General features: G+C 35.3%; 1 protein-coding gene across 1 annotated transcript; it reads left to right on the forward strand.

Moving 5' to 3' along the window:
- The first annotated feature begins 536 nt into the window (after positions 1–536).
- On the forward strand, positions 537–15,952 carry LOC135197515 (locomotion-related protein Hikaru genki-like). Its single transcript, XM_064224578.1, has 8 exons — positions 537–542; positions 1,102–1,267; positions 8,753–8,926; positions 9,460–9,594; positions 10,660–10,800; positions 12,045–12,254; positions 12,980–13,150; positions 13,815–15,952. The coding sequence occupies exons 1-8, from the start codon at positions 537–539 to the stop codon at positions 14,009–14,011; spliced, it is 1,200 nt and encodes a 399-aa protein (XP_064080648.1). The 3' UTR covers positions 14,012–15,952.
- The last annotated feature ends 7,233 nt before the right edge of the window (positions 15,953–23,185 follow it).

Consider the following 23,185-nt stretch of genomic DNA (forward strand, 5'->3'; position numbering starts at 1 on the left):
ATTTTATGTGTTTTTGGTATATCAAACCTTTATATAACATATTAAGGATAAAAGAAGGTCGAGGAGACTTCAAAGAAATAAAGGAAAAAAATGCATAGTTTCGCCTCGTTAAGACATTGATACAATATTCACGGACGAATCTTGACGGTGCAGACCATGACATCATAATCATTGCTATAAAATGACAAGCAGCAACTGTATAGCTTGTTATGGTCAATATCTTTACCCCAAAACTTTACTTGACACTTGCGCGGAACTTTAGTGGTTAGCTTCGCTCAGGTGCTACTGATGAGATCATGTGATTACTTTTCAACACTGACTATATGTAAGTTACTGGATAACAGGACACAAGCTCTACCACTGAAATGAGTACATTCAACACTGAATTGAACAATGCATTTTGGTAATGTCTCATATAGCCTTCGACTTTACGATTACTTTTTTGCAACATTAAACACAATAACTATAGAAGGTATCTACAATTACAAATAATGTTTTAAAGGATTCTGTATTTTCAGAGAAAAAAATGACAAAATATGGAAGTAATCATATTTCTTAAAAAAATCTAAAAATACGGACATTTTTGCATAAAAGCAGCCGAAACCGAATGCCCTAGAAATGCAGAGGCTGTAATAAGTCGAAATCTGAATTCTGCAAATGTTTTGAACGAGCATGAAACCTCTAAGGGCACCCCTCGGTTAAAACAGCTCAGAGTTTTAAAATATTATGAAAACATTTTCTGCTGGTTGTAGGAAACGTTAAGAATGTCATAAATGGTTAAAAACGCAAAATTCATTTATGTTTAAATAACTTCGAATCAGCATCCAGAACGTTCCATTTTTGTGTATTGAAAACCACAACATTAATGTTCCCAATTTTCATGAACATTTTACATTTCATGTATTCCCAAATAATGTAGCTGAGTATAATATGAAAAGACAAATATATATCATACATACATACATACATACATACATATAGATTTTTCTTATTTGAACTACAATCTTCATTAATTGCCGGTCATTGTTCATCTCTATCTAAAATTGATCTTCCTTTCTTTTCCCTCAATCCTTGTCCTCTCGATAAAATCTCTGGACCCAGCCTTCGCCAGAGTTGGAATTTCCTCACGGATCAGTGATCAACGGAAGGTGCCATCAACCAGGTCGGTACAAACTGCTGGGAGACGCCATTCTTACTTGCACCAACGCCAGCTGGAAGGGAAAGCTTCCAGTCTGCATACAGTCCAACTACTTCACGAACTACTCAGGTAAGTCAAACCTAATTTACTTTTAGTTCATAACTATGAGAATCTGATCGAGTGTTAAAAAATACACTAAAATACATTTATCCGCGACAGCTACCATGTCCTTTGATATATCACGTAAAATCTTCAGCTGAACTTCACTGCACGGTGGTCTCGAGTGTAAGCCCCACTCGTGATTTGATTTGATTAGGTTCTCCTGGCACCCTGACCTTACTGTCCTTGTGAACTAAGAACTGGGTGATTGGGAGAGCCATCAGCAGCCATGGCCGGGTTCCCCTGTTCCCAGCCTGGGTTGAGAGGGACTTAAGTGCTGATCATCAGTGTATATATTCTATCTCAAAGAATGAATGGAACATGAAATTTCGAATTTGAAGCCAAACAAAGCGCTGAGGCACTTTCAACCATTCAATGATTTAGACAGTAAAGAGGGATTGGATTGGTTGGGCAGTAAAAAAATCTCAAAAAATAAATGAAGAGCTTAAAATTGCAACTACGAAAAAGCCTACGGCTTCACTAAGAAGTAATACTCCAGATAGTTTACACAACAAGGGGGAAGAAAGGACGCAGGAATGGAGGTACAGTTAAAACTTAAAAATTAGGTACAGCTACAGGGAGAAGGAACGGTGCAAATAACCAATTAGATTATTGGCAAGGAACGCCCAGTCCCTTGCCACTGCCGATAATGAGAGGCCATTAAACCTCTAAACCGCTTTATGGCTCTTTTGAAGTACTATTGATAGTTTGGGGTAACTTAATAAACGATCATTCTCTTCTTACATTAACTTACATGTATTCACAAATACAATCATTTACTAAACTGTAATCTACTCAAAAGTTTACAATTTATCCTGTGTATCTAAAATATTAATAATAAATGATTCTTTTGACTTCTAAAGTAATTAAGAAATGTATGAATACAAAAACAAATGGGAGTTCCATATACGTAAATCATATTTATCCGTAACATATTCCATACGAAAGTGCAAAGTAGCCATTTCATAGTGAATCGAACTTTTATAGCAATGACATCATACACTAATCTATCTAATTACCAAATATTCACCAGTGATTACAATAGCTTCATGAGGCCTTACCTTGAGTAAAATTTGAGGAACGAATATGAGCAGGCCTCAACTCTCTAGGAAGTAGGTAGGATTAAATGGATAAAGGAAACGGAAGCAAAAAATGAAATCCAAAGCTTGGCAGCAGGGGGTATGAAACAGTTATTTTTGATGTCGAACGTCTTTGCTTAAGAGAAACATTTATGTAGTCTTAATATTATAATGAAAGAATGAAATTCTATAAATAAATATATATATATATATATATATATATATATACATATATATATATATATATATATATATATATATATATATATATATATATATATATATATACACTATACCAAAGGCATAAATAGGAAATATGTGAAACTCCAAAACCGTTTCGGTTTCTAGTTTTGTCATCTCGAAGATGTCTTATAGTAAATATATACATTCATATATATTATATCTATATATATATATATATATATATATATATATATATATATATATATATAATATATATATATATATATATATATATATATATATATATATATATTAATTAATATATACATACACTATACATATATATATATATATATATATATATATTATATATATAGTATATATATATATATATATATATATATATATATATATATATATATATGCAGATATAGAATAAATAATATACATATATATTATAATATATATGTATATATATGTGTATGTATATATATATATATATATATATCTATATATACACTATACACATTATATATATATATATATATATGTGTATATATATATATATATATATATATGTGTGTGTGTGTGTGTGTGTGTGTATAAAAGAAACAAAAAATCAATCAGGTGTCACCTAAAAGCCAGTTACCATCCTATCTAAAGAGGCCATTCGTTCGGAGAGCAAATTGACCTGAATTGAGCTCGCGAAATCCACTTATGACTGCTGAACTCAATCTGTCAGGACTGCTAATCCAGTAAGCAATCCGTATTCGGAGCATACATGTGTTCTATTCCGGGAATACTTTTTTTTTTCTTACCACCTACCTGTTAATATCATACCCCTTATGTATTAATATGCTGGGAATATGAGTTTTTTTTTTTTTTATCTTCCTATCTATCTGTTACTATAAAAACTATACTGTGCTGTTCTGAAATTCTAGCTAATGAAATCACATGCATTGTAACTATCAAAAAAGTAAATTTACATACTATACTGGAATTCTATTCTATATCTGACTGTCGCTGTCTCTACACTAATAAATCCTAGGCTTATATATTTGACTGGATTAGTTTAAAAGCTGGGTCGCTTTTAATTTAATCTCTAAGCTTAGGATTTCTTTTTTATCAATGTCACTCACATTGTCAGATCTAAAAGCACCAAACAGAAAATTAACATTCTCTCTCTCTCTCTCTCTCTCTCTCTCTCTCTCTCTCTCTCTCTCTCTCTCCAGTTCATTTAAACATATAATTCACAAAACTGCAAACAGCTTTCGCAATAATTGATAATGGCATATGTAGCCTATTAATGGGCGGTCTAAGGTTCAAGGCCACTTGAAACCATAAATAGCATATAGTTTTGTTTCACTGTTAAATACTTTATGGATACAGCAAGTACAAAAAAGATTTACATACATAATGATTTGGGTCAGCATTTTTATCCGACTAGATGATTGTTTAACCACTCTCTGTGTACACTGACTTTAATAATACTGTTATTTTGTTGTCTGCTGTTATGTACGAATATCTTATGCTTGTTGTCAACATTATCCATATTAAATAAGTTTTTCATATATCCAACGTAAATGGCGCCATATCTATTTCCTAGCTAAAAAATAATTCTATTAATTTTTTAATATTCCTGTAAGTGAAGAGACAATGTAATTTATAATAGGGTTTTTAATTATTATATATATATATATATATATATATATATATATATATATATATATATGTATATTTATATATATATATATAACTTGGATGAGTGGATAGGTGACCAAAATCTATGTCTGGTCGTAAGTCTCTCTCTCTCTCTCTCTCTCTCTCTCTCTCTCTCTCTCTCTCTCTCTCTCTCTCTCTCTCTCTCTGACCTGCTGTTGGATACTGTCTTTGTGAAAAAGGCTTAGAGAGCAAATATGTACATACGATAATTCTTCCTTTTCATAAAGAATCTTTTATTCTCAAGATTTCACTTTCATTGTTGTTCGTTTGTGGTTATGATAAAGGCCTTAGATCCCGTCCGCTTTTACTTCCAGTGCTTTTATCTTCTAAATGAATGATAAATGCAATTTAAGCTATAACTTTTCTAGGGAATTGAGGCACATTTTGGAACTGTTTCATAGCAGAGATAAATCACTGTACACTTTTTCCTTGCAATTAGCTACTGCTTCATCCAAACGTTAATTTGTGGTAAGAACAATTAAATTTTCCTGTTGACTCCATTATAATAACTTCATAAAGAAAACCCAGAAGTAGAGTTTTCATGTTAAAGGAAATTTTCATAGTTTTGTTTGAGTAACATGATATCTCGTCACTAATTTTAGTTAATGTCGTCACATTTCAAAGTACATAATCCCTGCTAAATGATATCATGAAATAAATTACCAACAAGACACTTTCAAGAGACCATCCCTTAGTTAAGATAACAGGGATAGAAGCAACGTCCATGGGAACACGAGATTTATCCAATATATCTACAAAAAATACGAGCAATCTTGATTAAAGCCGATGGCAGCCAAGCGTGCAGACCCCTCTTTCCCCTGGCGGAGATTTAAAAGTTAATTGAGGAAGGGTCTGCACCAGACAGATTCTTTTCATCTTGTTTGCAATCTCCATTGTGTGACAAATTCTACGGGGAAACTCAGAGGGACCATTTCTGTATGTCACTAGGAAGTCTACTCACTTTAGAGGTAGTTACATAGATAAATAAACCTAGGGATGGAATAAACAATAGTTATACAAAGAAGCCTTAATGTAAAATTCAAATTGACAAAAAAAATGATTCGAGTAATTCAAGACTCAAAGGTAGAGATTTAAAAAGTATGGATGGTGTACAAAATTATTAGCTTAATGATTTAAAAAAACATTACATATGTACTGAATACAGTGATCCATGTATATCAAAAAGGGATAACATCACGCTTTAATGCAGTTACACATCCGTGAACCCAAAATATAGCAAAAATCTTACATTCCCTACCCTTCAACTATACAGCCTGGTAAAAAAAACTTGAATAAAAACGAGACCTGAATCTAAATCTATCACAACAAACACATGCGCATATATATATATATTTATGTGTATGTATGTGTGATATATATATATATATATATATATATATATATATATATATATATATATATATATATATACAGGACAGCACATAGGGACTTGTCATCTATAAGTCACGACGCAAAACCAGCAGACGAAAGGAGTGAATCATGTCCGTTGAGTTACATCCCATTGCGCCCATGTGAGCATAAGCTGTGAATTATGTAGGAGTAATCGGTCAACAGTGAAGGGTTATAGCTAGGAGAGAGTATGACATGGCTATCGATAACACCTTTGTCCAAAAGATTTCACCCTCGGTAGAAAAAAAAATGTACCAACAGAATCAGAGCAAAAGCTATAATAATATAATATTATATTATATATATATATATAGATATATATTAAGATATATATATAAATAACTATACACTATACATGGATATAAATAGATTATATACATGTATCATATACACAAATACAATATATACACACACACACACACACACACACATATATATATATATATATATATATATATATTATATATATATATATATAATATATATAATATATACATATGTCCAGAAGGAGTCCATGATACCAGATTTAAAAGGCCAAGTTTATTGCATATGATACGTTTCGCACATACATCTGTGTGCATCATCAGTCTGTGAATAAAATACAGTCATATTATAAACAATCATATAAAGTTAAAAGGAATTCACAATTTTAAAAAATAAAGTCAAAAAAAGATTAAAAAGAGCAGTAAATAAAAAGAGAGACTACTAAAAACACCAACCGTCCATGATCAGAGGTGAAGATGGAATGAGTAACAGTTGGTAGAGAGAAGCGACGACAACTGTGCCAGGTACAGAGGTGACGAGGACAAATTACCGTTTAATGAGGGCATCAGTCTTTTAATATATAATGACTCCAATATCAGAAACCACTCAATAACATGCAAGACTGAAATTCAAAAAGAACATTTTACAATAATTGATTATGTTAAACATCCTGACCAACTAACAACGCTGGAGTCGTTATATATTAAAAGACTGGTGCCCTCATTAAACGGTAATTTGTCCTTGTCACCTTTGTACCTGGCATAGTTGTCGTCGCTTCTCTCTGCCAACTGTAACTCATTCCATCTTCACCTCTGATCATGGACGGCTGGTGTTTTTAGTAGTTTCTCTTTTTATTTACTGCTCTTTTTAATCTTTTTTAGACTTTATTTTTAAAAATTGTGAATTCCTTTTAACTTTATATGATTGTTTATAATATGTCTTTGTATTTTATTCACAGACTGATGATGCACACAGATGTATGTGCGAAACGTATCATATGCAATAAACTTGGCCTTTTAAATCTGGTATCATGGACTCCTTCTGGACACTTTATAATTGAATGCTGAGCACTATATATATATATATATATATATATATATATATATGTATATATAATATATATATATATATATATGCACATACGGTCTAATTTCATACCTAATAACAAAAGGGTATAAACAACTGCATAACGGATGAGTTGCACAAAAAAAGCAGGTGGTCTTTTCAATGAGACCAGGGAGCCAGGAATTTCAAAAATCCCAATACATTAGCGACACACAGCGGCTAATTTTGTCGTTGCGCGCCACATTTCCAATGTCATTTGCATAGAAATACGCAAATCAGAATTCTCTCTCTCTCTCTCTCTCTCTCCTCTCTCTCTCTCTCTCTCCACTACAAAGGGTGTAACCACGAATGAGAGTAAAACAGAGCCAAGATGATGAGTGATGACATTATTAAAACCATAAATGTGAATACGTTTTTGCAATAGATGTGTCTGTTCTTCTGTATTATACAATACTCTAGTTATTGTTAACTTCAAGTAGGGGAAAAAATTAAGAATTACTAAAACCTATTCGAAGAACATGGCTGAATTTGTAGTCCGATCATACTGTTTTTGGGAAAATATGCTACTTTAGACACAATGAAAGTAGTTTCAATAATGAAGCAGATGATGAGTGAAGTATAAGTAATTACATATGACTTTCCAATGAATTAATTGTGGAAATCAGTCCAAGTGCTCTTTCTCAGATTCATCTAAATTTCTCCATTCACTGATTTCCTTATTTCCTCTTTAGTATGTTGTGCAATATCTCGACTATGCCCTCAAATTTTCCTCAGGAAATTCGGCAAATATGTTTGAAGGAAATAGGAAGGATTTAGTAACAGTCAGCGAGTGTCCTCATCCTGAATAAAAGGACTGTTTTTTTTCTGTAACTGTATTGTTGTGTTTGGGTTCTTCGTACTTTCCTCTCCGTCCTTGATGGGATTATATCCAGGGTAATCCGTTCGGTCACTGACCCAGCTCTCTCTCTCTCTCTCTCTCTTTCTCTTCTATAGGCACTAATTCGGTCGATGTTTCACATTTACTTCGCAGAAATCGGTAATCCTCTGACAGCATGGATATCACTTGCAATTTGAAACAAAGCTCTGGATTTTTCCTCCTGTTTTTATCGCTTAATATATTCCTTACTTGAAGAAACAGGTTAATCTCTTTATTTACGATAACTCCCACCCTATTCCTTCACCTTTTCTTGCCCTGGACTAGGATATGTCATATGTTTGCCGTCTCAGCGGAATTATACTGAAAATCAAAAAATGTATTCTAAATGCCACTTCTTTAATTTTTTGTTTAAAAGTATTTCACTTCGTGTCTTTGAAAAGGAAAACTTTTAAGAAAAGCGAGAGAGAGAGAGAGAGAGAGAGAGAGAGAGAGAGAGAGAGAGAGAGAGAGAGAGACGAATAATAATCTTATAATGCATTAGGACACCTAGTCTCATCTAAAATTGCACTGATGATTTCATACCCACGTGTTGCTGCCTAGCAGCCGATCAATTATCGTCGGAATGTAAGATCCATCAGAGTGAACTAAATCTATTTCATGGATCCTTATTTGACTTTTGAAGCATGTGCTACATGACTAAAACATTAAGCCAATATAAGTTTAATGTTATGACATTACAACAATGAAATGAAGTATTTCAACGATGAACTCACGATATAAACTCACGTCCATTTCCTACACTGTAACGAAGTTTTTCAAAAAACTCTTGCGTCATAAACTATTTATCCGTTTCAGACACGGCTCCTCCAGCCTTGGAGTGGAGTATAGCTGGTGGAAGAGGAATGGTGGACGTCGCAGGATCTCTGGTCCTTCTTCCAGGATCCATCCTGCACCTCGACTGCTTATACCCGAGACTCCATGGAAATCCCAATTGGGCTTGGACGTCGGCTTATAGGCAGTACCCGACAGGTAGGTGTAGGTGTGTGTGTGTGAGAGAGAGAGAGAGAGAGAGAGAGAGAGAGAGAGAGAGAGAGAGAGAGAGAGAGAGAGAGAGAGAGAGAGAGAGAGAGAGAACGTTTGCTAGTTTCGAATTCCTTCTAGGAAGTCTTTTTACTTGCTAATTAAATGTTACAGTGAAGAAAACAAGACAAGCACCACATAATATCTGGAATTGAATATCAGATGTATCCTTCAGGTGAGATCAGTTCTTGGGGAACACCTGAAAATCATAGTTAATTGAATCTTGTGAAAACTGAACTGCTGGAGTGTGCTTTCTTTTAGTTCTGATACCAAAATAAAACGGAGAAATATTTTTCGTTTGTCATCACAAGCTAAAGAGCTTGATTCTTGTTAAATTCAATATCACTGATTTAATAATATTCCATTCTCTCCAAACATCCAAGGCCCAAAGTAGGCTCAAATAAATCTAACTCTATACTCCATAATTCCTGCAAATATTACGAAGTGTCAAACATACTATGTAAACATCGTCTACCTGACAGGATGGGCCATAAATCGACAAGAGCGAGAGTTACGGTACCGCCTGTCCCTCTACTACGCAAAGACAGACGACTCGGGAGTGTTTACTTGCACGACTCCAAATGGACGAGATAACTACCTCCACATACTGGTTAAAGGTAGGTGTGTGCTCCCACATTGCATGTCAGTAAGTTGTGGCCTTAGCTAGGAGATGCCTATTGCCTTCCTGTATTTTCCTTATGCGAGAATAAAACAAGTCATATCTTTATTGCTTAACAATAACCAGACAGTCTAGAGTAGACTGTCAAGTGAGTGTTAAGCATAAGGATACTTATTGTCTATGGTTAGTGATAAGAAAGGATTAATATGACTATTACTTTGACTAGATTCTCTTCGATTAAGAGAAAGGGTCGTAATGAAACTACAGATACTCCTCTCACTCACACGAAAAAGTAAGAGGGGCAATAAACTATAAACTCAACTACAAAAGATGCCCAGGGGTTCCTATAAAATCAGTGAGTGAATTAACTTATGGTCGCCATTTTAACAACGTACGCTGGCACCACACTCGAGTATAACCAAATAGAGAAATACAGATATTTCTGGTCATACTGCTATGCAACTATGTTTTTATTCTTGATAGATAAATAAATAACCCTGGGTTGCGATATGTAACATTGTTAGCAGATAAAAAAATAAAAAGCCTAGTGATGTTTTAAATAACTATAATGACAAACACTAGATCATTATCGGACTGTTCTAGATACTAAACGTTAAAACTTTTCATAAATATTTCCACATGAACACAGCATTTTCATGAGCAAACATTTGCATCGGTAGGTTTGTAATTATGTACTGAAACAAATAATTTAATTACCATTACGGAAAAGACATATAATTCAACATATTTCAGGTAAATAACATAAGCGTGGGATATACTGAAGTATTTATCTTCCAATATATAACCAGTAAATGACATCCGAATTCTTTGAAAGATGGTGGTACTAGTGCCTATGATATTTACGTGGAATATGTTGAATTATTTGTCACTCAATATATGCCACGTATTTAACATAAAAACTAATAGCATATCTTTCAAGTGATTAAAATATAATTCTACTATAATCGTCATAGTATGCACTTAATAAACACAACAGCAACTAATAGTAAACCAACTCTTACTGCTCATTATAGTACTAATAGCAACATTTCCTACTTTGCAGAAGTGAGTTGCGCCCCTGTAAGCAGTAGTGAGCTTCTGAAGGTGGAGGGAGACAGTGTAGGTCTTGGAGACACGATTTCCTTCAGTTGTCCTACGGGATATTACCTCAATGGCCCAAATAAGCTGACGTGCTTGCCATCAGGTGAGAAGTGAGGGGGACAAGAACATTATACATATAATAAATATATGCACACAACAGACACGACACATATAAATGTGTGCGCAAGCGCGTCCTAAGCTTAAATAATATATATATATATATATATATATATGTGTGTGTGTGTGTGTGTGTGTATGTGTGTGTGTGTGTGTGTGCGCCGTACCATACGTTTTCCGCGTCCCTCGGTAATCTTCATAAATCAAAGAAAATAATAATCTCTGTTTTTACAGGTTTTACTTTTACGTTCCTGCCTCCATACTATTTAGTTTACTTCCTCCTGCTCTCCCTCAGCATTTCCTTCATTCTCTGATGTTTCGAAGTATTCCACGGTTCAACTCCGAAGGGTGAAAGATATATTATTATCTATACTTACATATCCTTTGCACCTTCAACTTTAAACCCACGCGTCTCGAAGTTTTACATAGCTGTAATCTTTCAAAAAGAGAAGGCATTCATATGACTCTAAGAAGATCATGAAAATTCTTTATCAAGATTCACTCACCGGAATGCCTATATTTAAACAAATGAAAATCAGACGGCAAACGCAAAGAGTAGCATAATAATAAAAAAGTATTTCATCAAGATAACCTGCCCCTCCCCAACTTCATTTCACTGCTTTGAATTATTTTGCAATCTATTAAGGCCAACGCTGTTTCGTTTTGCATTATGCGGGCTCGAATGAATACACCAAGACCTATATCATTTGTAAAATATGCAATTACGGTCTTCAGACACTATTGCAAACGACCTAACACGATCAGTCTTTCCTACCTTTCATGAAAGTTACGAGGTTTATGTATATAAGGTACCCTTTACAGTCACACAGCTTTAGTTAGCAGCTGGATAAGTAGGCCAGACATCATATTTGGCAAACTGTGAAGCAGGATTTTGTTAATGAAGTCGATAGTCATGTGTTTAAAGAGCTAAGCAAACCTGTTTTAGATTACTGACTTACGGCTGTTTTAATCATATATGTGCTTATCATTTAATTAATTTGTAACTTTATGATTCATGTTTGTATATATTTACCAATCTGTTAATTCATTCATACATGTATTTTTCATCATAACTTTAATCTCCCGTTCTGCCTTCACACCTATTCCAAGTTCAGGCACTGTTTTGTAAAAGCTGACAGCTGGTTTGCACCTTTTAGTCATTTCCCTTGCAAATATGTATTCATTTTGACAACTCATGATAAATAAAAAAAAAAATAATGAAATCACCAGGTGAATGGTCGGCACCTATCCCCGAGTGCCTGGTGATTCACTGCCCAGTGCTGAGCCCCTCCGACCCCAGGCTCCGGTTACATTCGAACAACACGACATACCTGGGAGCCTCAGTCTTCTCGTGTTTACCTGGATTTATGCTGGAAGGACCCGAGGTCATTACCTGCACTGCAAACGGCACTTGGTCGTATCCAGTGCCTACCTGCCGAGGTAAGAAGCACCTCTAGAGGTTAGCGTTGTAGCACCGCATTAGATTTTTTTTTTTTGTGAACTTTACATTTTGGTCTCTCTCTCTCTCTCTCTCTCTCTCTCTCTCTCTCTCTCTCTCTCTCTCTCTCTCTCTCTCTCTCTCTCTCTCTTTGAGACTGATAGATTCAAACGGGTATCTATTATTAAATGGCCAATGGTATGATCTGAGAATATGAAAATAATATATTACTATCAAGACCTGGGATAAGAAATTCGACGGCAATCAGTTTTGCCAACCAATTACGACGGTAGGCAACTGCTACGGAAAAAATCAGGGGAAAATATTCATAACATGGAAAAATAAAAGAATTAAATTACTTTAAGATCTAAGATGACTTTCTCAATATACATTTCTGAGTGCAGTTTAAGATACAAACCTGACATGCTTCACAAATGAAGCATATCAATTCACCGGCGTGATATTCGTCTACGTTATCTGAATGAGTTATGCTAATTTCATTATACAGTATTCAGATTCTGAAGTAAAAAGTAATTTATAAAATAAAGAGACTATTTTCCTAACAAGTCAACTGGACTGGAGTGCCCGTAATTTTCCACTACATATCATAAGAAGGATCTTATTTAAAAAATTCTCGTAGTAGCATGAGTTTTAAAATGGAAAAACAAATCTAAATTTATTCCTCCAAAGAGCTTATTATTACAATTATTATTATTTCGTTGCCCAGAGGTGATATGTGAAGAGGTAAAAGCCCCTGCACATGGCAGCGTGAAATACCCTCTGAGTCGGCGCGTGGGTGACTCTGTCTTCTTCACTTGCAATCCAGGCTATGTCCTCAGGGGCCACAGCCTGGCCTTCTGCACGCAAAGTGGCACTTGGTCACATTCATCACCCACCTGTAAGTATATGAGGTCTTCTCCTATATGAAGTCTTGTCCACTTTTTATCATATGCTCTTGGGCATTGGGTGGCCCATTAGTTTCATTCTAATGATATCAAATTGATTACGAAGGTCATGAACAAAATGAAAAGCTCAGCAGGCGAGGCTGAAGCCTATTTATATCCTAACATTCCAGTTAGTAAGGAAAAACTCTCTATCACGAGAGTATATACAATGTTCTAAAGGGTCCACAATAATACAGTGTAAAAAGTCCGTGTATAATTTTGAAGACTTTACAGAAAGCTTTCGAACCCTTCCCTGGGTTCATCTTCAGTCCAAATGATTTGGACTGAAGATGAACCCAGGGAAGGGTTCGAAAGCTTTCTGTAAAGTCTTCAAAATTATACACGGACTTTTTACACTTTGTATTATTGTGGACCCTTTAGAACAATTCCAGTTAGTATGAGGAAAAGAAATATAGCAGAGAATTCTGACAGAGGACAATGTTAAATTGTTGAAATAGTAAACACACTAAATATAAAGAGTAAAACTGAAACAAGACTAGTGATCCTGATAGAATCATCGTTCATAAGGCAATAACAAATATTCTTTCATAGTAAACGGGAACAAATCTTTCAGCTGTGAATCACTTATTGTCACCTTTTCCTTCCATCTTCCAACAGGTCTGGAGTCCTGTATCCACCCAGGCGAACCAGAGCACGGACACGTCTCCCCTCGTCGCCCTCGTTACCACGTGGGCGCAACTGTGCTGGTGACCTGCAAACCTGGCTACCGCCCTGCGGGTCCCGACCGCCTGACCTGCCTAGCGATACGGCGATGGTCAGCGCCACTGACAATATGCGTGCCTTCCTTCGGCTGAATTGAACCCTCGATGGTCGGAAGGGTGCCACGAATATGCTCTTCAGACGGAAGGGAATCAATCTGCCTCTACGGCGGAGCGCTGAGGAGGCTGCGTCACGCACAGGGATTCATTTCAACACAGAAGACTGAGGGGAGCAAAGGGCGTGCCGCGTCATCTGAACAGGAACTTCCGTTGACCACTGGAGAGTGACTCGCTAAACACTGGCCGATATACCGCGACTTGTTCATACAAAATGAGTACTTGAAGGTGCATAGTTTTTCATTCTATAATTTTTCATTTTAAATATTGGGCTGAGAACATTCTTAATTCCATCAAAAAGACTGTAACCGAAGCAGCAGTTCCAAAGCATTCAACTCTTAAAGGAGTAGATACACAATAGACTCACTAATTTTGTTCCAAATTATTCTTCCTTAGAGAAATAATTCACAGTTGAATGATGCCCCGAAAAAGCTTTTTTTTTTTTTTTTTTTAATTAATATATAGATCATTAAAAGGATGTAAAGAAATTTCATTCCTTATAAAGAATGGACAACTATAAAGTTAAAGCATCAAACTGGGGTAGTTTGCAAAATTAAATTTCCGTTACTGAAATGTAATAAAAGATAAAAATAATAATTCTCTCGAGTTCAAATAGTCATTTAGTTTAATCACTTTTCCCTCGTTCAATTATCTCCTGACAATTAAAAACACAGTTTAATGTCCAAATAGTCACAGAATATAATTCTTTCAACGAGTATATTAATTCGGTTTGAAGGTTCATATAAAAAATAATCTATACCTCTTCAACAAAATGAACAGGGATCGAAACTTGACACGGTGAAATAACATCTACCTGAAAACACCACTGCATTCGGTTACATTAAAAAACCATTTAAGTAATCAAACATCTCATAGCATCAATTCTGACAGAGCGAAACGGAAGGTCACTTGTGGCCAGAGGTCTTGAAACCCATCCGTGAAAGGAAGCCCAATAACTAGAGAGATAGCGCGTCATGAAACCACACTGTTTATATGTATAATCTTAAGATTAAATACAATCCATAGTCATCCTTTTGTACATAGACTTTTTCTTGAGCATCTTTAACCACTGTGTATATCTCTTAGTTCTACAGTACATAGCCTTGAAGTCCCTTATTACCAAGTCTCCTGAGAAAACATAGATTTCTAGATAAACTAGGAGTGTCACCAGTCTATCTCCAGACTCTTCTACGATTCTGGTAACTGTACAAAGACGACATATCACTACGCAACAGAAACTGTCGGAAAGGGGGTAAGAGGATGAAGATAACTGAGAGACTGCGGAGGGAGAGTGAAGGGGATACTGACAAATAATTGAAAAAAATAAGTGACGCTGAAAATATAGGTGACATTGTAAAAGTATATCAAATATAAGAAGATAGTGAACAGTGAGTGTCAATTGAAGTGAAAGTGAAATGAACTGAGAGGAAAAGTTCGTCAAGCTAATAAAATTAAATAATAAATAAAATAAATAAAATAAATGAAATAATGAATATTACAACATAAAAGTGAAATAACGAATAATTAAAGCACAAACTGATATACTAAATAACACATACTAGAGGCAAAGAATTAAAGGGTAATAGAAAGGGAAGAAAATTTATGCCAATGAGTAAATAAAAGATAGTGAAAGGTAAAGGAAACCAAAGAATGTGAGAATAAGCCTTTTCTAGAAGATGAGAGAAGTCCAGAGAAATGAGATGACAGCGGAAACCCAATAAAAGAAGTCAAGATGGAAAGGAAATGAGTAGAACTGATTCATGAAGACGAGGAGTAGAAGAAGGGAAGTGAGGGAACATTAAACACTAGCATAGAAAGGCCAAGGATAATAAAGGACAGAGGGTGCCTATGTATATGAATAATAAAAAAGAAATCATAATGTAATAAAAAAGTATTAATACTTGATACATATCAGTATGCCAGCGTTGTTTCATTTATTCCACCAATGGTCTTCAAAGAGTACTGATGAATCATGGTAACTATACCGATAGGTATAAGAACGTAGTTCGACGGGGTTAAAAGCGAGTAGCTTCGTCAAAGTGTTGAAATTGAGATTCACTACCTGACCAGGGTGTGTAAGACATGTATTGACAAAGGAAAAGTTCTGAAGGTATGGATGAATGGCTTAATTGATACTTTGTATAAGAGTGAAAGTTCAAGAAGAAACTAAAAATACAGAGCTCAAACTCCATATAGTACACCAGAGCAGTGTACGACAGGATTTTATTTCAGAAAGTATGACATACGAATGAAGTACTGACACGAGACGGCAGTCTAGGTTTACACGAGCAAGAAACTGTCAGATCTAGTGTGCGTGTGTTGTGAAACACTTACATGTAGAGTTTGAATAAAAAGTAAATAAAAAGTAAGTGAGCGACTGAATCCAGATAAATGATGATAAAACTCATAATAAGGCAATGGGAAAGGTGTTGAGGATACATATTTTTAGTCTAGTTACTCAGTGCTATAAAGCTAATATGGTGGAAGCAGAGCATATGAAAAAGTATACAGATAGTAGTGACTAGTAAAGTATAAAATGGAGATGGACCAAGTGTGTAACATATTCCTTTGGACGTTTGAAAATAGAAGTTAGAGTAAAGTTGTGCGAAAGTAGAAGGGTCAGTAACGTTTTGCAGAAGAGGAAAGTTCATGGTAACTGAGATCTTCAGTTAGGACCAGGTTACATGGACAAAGGAGAACTTGGAAAATGGATAAATGAACATCAGTACGGATGTGGATGATTGTAAGAGGCGATTCATACTGATACTTAACATAAACTGGAATGGAGGGACGAATCAAAGAATATGCGAGGCAATGAAAGTAGCAGGGTGTGTGCAAAATATGAGGACTTACAGGGTCTGTAGAAGCAAGGGGTGATTGTACCAAATAAATCAAAGAAAAGGCTGATGTTCTCGGGAGAAATACTCTGCATCAAAATAGGAGGTATAATTGACCGAAATGTCGATAAAAGTGTTTTGAGACTGTTTGGTCACGTGTGAATACTTCGAGGAAGACAGACTGGTGAAAGGAGTACACAATCAAAAAAGGTTTGAAGGACACAGGACAGAAAAATCAAGAAAGTGCTCGACAGATGAAGAGTGTTAAGAAGGAAGGCTTTAATAGATCCACCCAGCCAGAAAGAGCAGACATAATAGAGGTGAAAGGCAAAATGTGTGTAGGTGGTTTCAACGGACTAATGAACCTTTTGATTATCACCTTACTGAAGGAGGATAAATTTAAAAACAGAATTGTACACTCTTACATTCTACAGTTCACACAGGCCAAGAGCCATTAAATATATTGACAACAGCTATCCTTTTTAAGATAGATATACGTACATATGTATCTCAATCAAGGAGAAAAAAAAACTTTCTATCCTATTAAGAACCTTTCCTTTTCCGCCATCAATCCCTTTTCCTATATAGAAAGATCAATGCTTTTCCTATTGAAAGCGGCCTCGTGTAATGAAACATGGATCAATATATATATATATTGTCACGAATATTTTTTTCCATCTATACTAACTCGAATTTTAGGGTTTAAATGAGTTTCAATCTCGCCTGCTCAGCTTTTCATTTTGCACAAAACCTTCGTAATCAATACACATCATTAGAATGACACAAATGGGCCGCTCTATGAGGAAATGTCCTTAGTGCCATTAGTGACTAATTACAATGAACGAACCGTATCTAATATGTAGTTTAACAGTTTACCTTTTTTGGTCTTCGCTAACCTGATAAAATTAACTTATGATATTCTAATTAGGGTGAACATTTCTTGCCTTCATTTGTACCTCATCATCTTTATTTCTGAATCAATTCTGAATATCTTGTAAAATAACATCTGGTAAAATATTCGGGCGAATTACTTCAGCCGAGTTCAAAATTACTCTTTGCGTCTCAAGATTCAAAGGCAGGAATATGTAATAAAAAAAATCAGATTAAAACAGACGGACGTATCCACTAAGTTCGTTTAATTACTGAAACGTTTAATTTTCCATCTATTCTCCAAGTAGCAATAAAAGATACCTAAACTGAGCATTTTTTTAAATATACATCGGTTAAGTTTTATGCAAATAGAAAATTGAAAACTTTGAAGTAAAAAAAAAATAATAAAAATAAATCTTTAAGAGAGAGAAACGGTCTCTCCAGATATACAAGGAATACGCTAAAATGATAGATAAAAATAGTTTCGTTTATGAAAATATAGTTTACATAGGAAATGACATCTGAAAGAGGGTTTTCAGAAGGTTTTGCTAACAGAATCAGAAGACCACAGAAACCTTTCTAGTGCAGTTTCCCTTTCCATTCAGTTTTAAAATATTTGAAAGTAATGCAAGTTAATATATGCAAATGTGTGTATATATACTATATATAATACACACACACACACACACACACATATATATATATATATATATATATATATATATATATATATATATATATGTATGTATGTATGTATGATGTATGTATGTATGGGCGTCTGTTGTGTGTATATAAATGAATATACGCCCATATATTTTCTTTACACGGATAAAAGCATAAACTAAAATTCCATCCTCTCACATACGCACACACTTGCTAACTTCTTCCAATCCACTTTCTGACCCTCCAGAGAAAAGTGCCAATATCCATCTATCAATTAGCGACTCCCCAATCAGAAACTTCCCAGTTAAGCGAATTGTCAAGAACAGGCTTCCTTTCCTTGAACTGAAGGGAAGGCTGCCTAAAAACGATCAAAACTTTGCACGAGTTTTCTGAGTACTGTAAGAGAATGAAAGTCTGACATCTCCATAATGATTCTTTACTGAACATGATTTGTCATTTGTATTACATATCGAAGTGACTGAAATCAGATTTAATCATCTTCAACTGGAAATTCAGTCTGTTGACTTATCATATGCCAAAGAAAAAACTGAGTCTTGGGAATGACCTGAGTTCCGCTGAAATCGAATTGGCTTAAAACCAAGGTTCGTGAAGTCATTCAGGGAGGAGATATGCGAGAAAATCTGTTTACATCCGCTCAGGCAGAAGTAGTTGTTCCCCCTTGGGACAGACATGTAATTAAGAATGGTAGCAGTTTGGACCTCGTTCGATTTACGAATCCCGGACTGGTTGTCTGGGAGTTTTAGGAGTTATAGGAATTCCATTAAACTCATTGCGATGGGGCTTGGTTAAAGACGCCTTGCTAATCCAGACGACACATTAACTGAATGATTCCTTTCCTAGTAACGTTAAAAATCAGAGAATGGCTGAGGAGAGTATCTTGTTCTTTGAGGCAGACGAAACTCGAAACCCATGTTATTTTTGCCTGACTATTAAATAATAATGATTTAAACTGAACGATCGTCAAGATCTGATATTTATCTACATCTCCTCTCCATTTTAATAACCATGATTTCCTTCCCCTCCCTCACATTTCCGTCTACTTTTTCCTACCCGAAAGGTGAGAGAGCCGTCATCATCAATCATAAAGCGAGTTTCATTTCTTCATCGAAAATACGAGCAATCATTCATACGTGATGCCATCGGAGATAAATGAAAGATTATAGAAATCATAGATATCAACTTGAGCAAAGTAATGTTTATAATATTCAAGAATATCTGTAAGGATCATTTAAACATCAGGAAATTCACTGCCGAAAAAATCTACCTGTGCAGGAGAGATATAGACTGAAGACCTCTTAGCGAGTTCACATTACACTAAAACATGACATAAATATACGTCGGCAAATTATCGCAGCCATACTACAAACAGGTCGAAAACAAGTCAACGACCATATATGGGGAAGGAATATTTGGCCAATACTGGATAATCGTTGAGGACTAACACTAAGCTGTTAACCTGTATCCAACCTGTTTGTAATATGTGGGTAGTAGTGGACGCACCATTATTGACCTAATCGTGTTCAATTCAAGTTCACAATAGTTGCCGAGGTTTCACGTACAAAAGTTCCACAACATACCACTGTATCGACAAATCAAGGGGCACTGGCCCACTGCTTTCCAAGGATTATTAATCATATGATCCTGCTATATAGAACCTGCGTTTCATTTCCGTGCATAAAAAAGTCTTCAGGTAATGAACTCCAGATTCAATTATCACAAAACACTTGAAGGAGAAACTGCCAATTTAAATAATGTACTTGATATACTCTAATGCAATGCGATAGCAAACGAATTAATTTACTAAACAGTTCATTTTTTCTCCTTCCCCATTCTTCCTGGAAAAAGACTAGTCCTTTATTTTTCTTCAAAATGAGGCTATACATTTTCCACACTTTGTAAAAAATTATGAAAATACGCACTAACATGATATGAATACCGAATTTTACTATTCCAGGTCAAGGCACAAATTGTGATAAGAGATGGTAGAGAGATGACTTATCCCTAATCATATTTTTACTGGAAAAGGCTGCATGAAAGGTTGTAATTTCGATATGTGATAAATTTTATCTCAAAACTGATTAGGCCATCTTATCCAGCGACACTAATCTTAGATCGCTTCTAGATCTGGGTAACATACCAACTGTGCCAAATATTTTATCTTGAAGCTCTTACATATGTAAAAAGGTACCATCAGTCTAGAATCCCAGTCCTTGAATGAAAAAATATGGGTGAATGAATGATTGACTCAAGTACCTGTGATGCCCCGTTTGATGTAACTGTTTATGTTAGAGAGTGCTTTGATAATTGGTATGACTCCAGACGTTGGCAAACTGATTTTGAAAAAAATAAACTTTATTTTATCTAACGTCATGCCAGCTTTATTTCGGCATTCTATGTCCAGCCAATAGAAATGACCCAGCACCTCTCTCTCTCTCTCTCTTTGACCTCTATCCAACCTTCTCGGAAACCAGAAACGCCCTTCGTAACCCGGAAACCCCAGTGACGGAGGTCATGCGTAACCTAAGATACCCATCCCTCTTCTGTGTTATCCTAAACTCTGTAATCCCTTGTATTATTCCGAACCACACTAATTATTATGGAGGGACATCATCATATACATTAAGGGTATAACGTCACACACACTTCCCGTCGTTGGAAGTTAAACAAATAAAGGTCAAATTTCGTTTACCAACTCCGTTTACCAAACACTTATCCTTTTCATGGTAGGCACACAGAACTAAAGACACTGTGAAAGATATAATGAATTTAAAATATTATAAAATCTAAATGGAAAACATAAATCTATATAAAAACGCATCGTTGGAAATATAAATGAATTATCTTGATACAAATTAGTTTCCTAAATTTCAAATCAGTAAAAAAATTTCGTATCATGGCTTTATGACAAGAAACAACGGCCTAGGAAATAAAAGAGAATTTATAGTCATTACATTTTTTTAAAAAGTTTGTTATTCCAGAGAAAATGTTATTTATTTTGGATCTGGGAATTTCATATCAAATGCCAGCGCATTCACCCGGCAGTAATAAACGCTATTAATGACTAAGGCTTCATAAAAATGGTCCCATTTATTAATACATGAATGATGCCAATATCCCCTGATATATTTTTTCGACGTTTTCTTTAGCCTGAATAATGACTTTTATAGATTTCATACATTATGCTTGAAAACTTCTATCATTATTATTCATTAGAAAAAGGAATAATTTGTTTTCACATGAATTCTCTGCATGATTTGATCCATGAGACCATTTTATATACTATGCAGATCTCCAGCTCAAGAACCTTTAATTTGTTTTCGATTTCTAGGTGGCCATCTTCTGCTTCTTCAAAGGTTAAAAAACAGATTTTCTGTGATTGTCACTTAGCAATGAAAATAGTTCTGCAAGCAAGCTGAGTTCCTGTCATATTACCTATTCATGAGGTGGTCACGTTACTTGACTATTTTTAACCAGCTGCTCTCAATTGCTTCACTTTTCACGTTATTCTCCAATAAACTGTTTTCATTATTTTTTTCCATCATAAGTATATTACTGTAAACTGGAAATGCACCAGATATTGCGGTAACGGAGGCAACCAGAGCCACTCATTATTTGATAATGGTTCTGAGAAATGAGTTTAATAAATAATTGTAGCACAGTGCTGCTATTTTGTCAAGAAACGTTTATGATCACCATTTATTATATTCATTATTATTATCATAATGAGTGGCTTCTGAATTCTAAGAAATTTATATCGATCAATCAGTTACGTGCCATTTGTTCTATATATTTTAATGACAATAATCCCGCATAGCAACGAGAGAGAGAGAGAGAGAGAGAGAGAGAGAGAGAGAGAGAGAGAGAGAGAGAGATATTGCATTAAATCATCTTGCACCGACCTAACCCCTCCCTTTCTCCAATACTCCGATCACTCATGAATACTCATACATGGAATACAATAAGGAAGGGTGTAAGGAGAATGGCGGCCATAGCAGCATTGGTGGATTTCCTCAGACGCTCGTAAGTTTGCTCGAATTTACAGATGTAGTGCGCGTGGAAATCAGGTAATCTGTAAGCTCTTGTGTGAGCGTGGAGACGATTGAGCGCGTTCGAGCAGGACTTGGGTGTACATATTGCACAGGAAGAATAAACTCAATTCAAGGTTTCCTTCAAGGTAACTTACGCTGAAGGAAATTGGCTTACCTTGAACTATCTACTAAGATGTAATATTCATTCTTTCGGTTACCTTCGGTCACGATTCCGTCATAAGATTGATTCTCCTCATCTTTCTTGAATTTTGATTGTTTCTCATGTGTAATCCAACGCAGTATCGTTCTTCTTTGCACAGACAGACAAACGCAAGCGTGCTCAAATATACACAAACAGACAGCCATAAAATTCGTTAACGTTGTAAAGTTCTTCGAATGTTAAAATTATAAATTCTCTTTGCCGAAGAGTGAGTTTTGTTTGTTTTTATGGTGTTTTTACGTTGCATGGAACCAGTGATTATTCAGCAATGGGAACAACGGCTTTACATGACTTCCGAACCACGTCCAGAGTGAACTTCTATCACAAGAAATACACATCTCTGATCCCTCAGTGGAATGCCTCAGAATCGAACTCGCGGTCACCGAGGTGGCACGCCAAAACCATACCGATCACGCCACTGAGGCGCTCGAAGAGTAAGTTAGACGTTAAAGAAACGCCGGTGTCTAAGGAGCTTGCGCAAAGGATTCAAAACCTGCACGAAAGCATACAGAGG

Source organism: Macrobrachium nipponense, chromosome 21, assembly GCF_015104395.2.
Source record: "Macrobrachium nipponense isolate FS-2020 chromosome 21, ASM1510439v2, whole genome shotgun sequence".
Lineage (NCBI taxonomy): Eukaryota > Metazoa > Arthropoda > Malacostraca > Decapoda > Palaemonidae > Macrobrachium > Macrobrachium nipponense.

Bases quoted from the DNA above. Each gene is read 5' to 3' on its own strand.
- LOC135197515 (XM_064224578.1), top strand. The intron at 1,268-8,752 runs GTAAGTCAAACC...TATCCGTTTCAG, and splicing joins CTACTTCACGAACTACTCAG to ACACGGCTCCTCCAGCCTTG. The intron at 10,801-12,044 runs GTGAGAAGTGAG...TGAAATCACCAG, and splicing joins GCTGACGTGCTTGCCATCAG to GTGAATGGTCGGCACCTATC.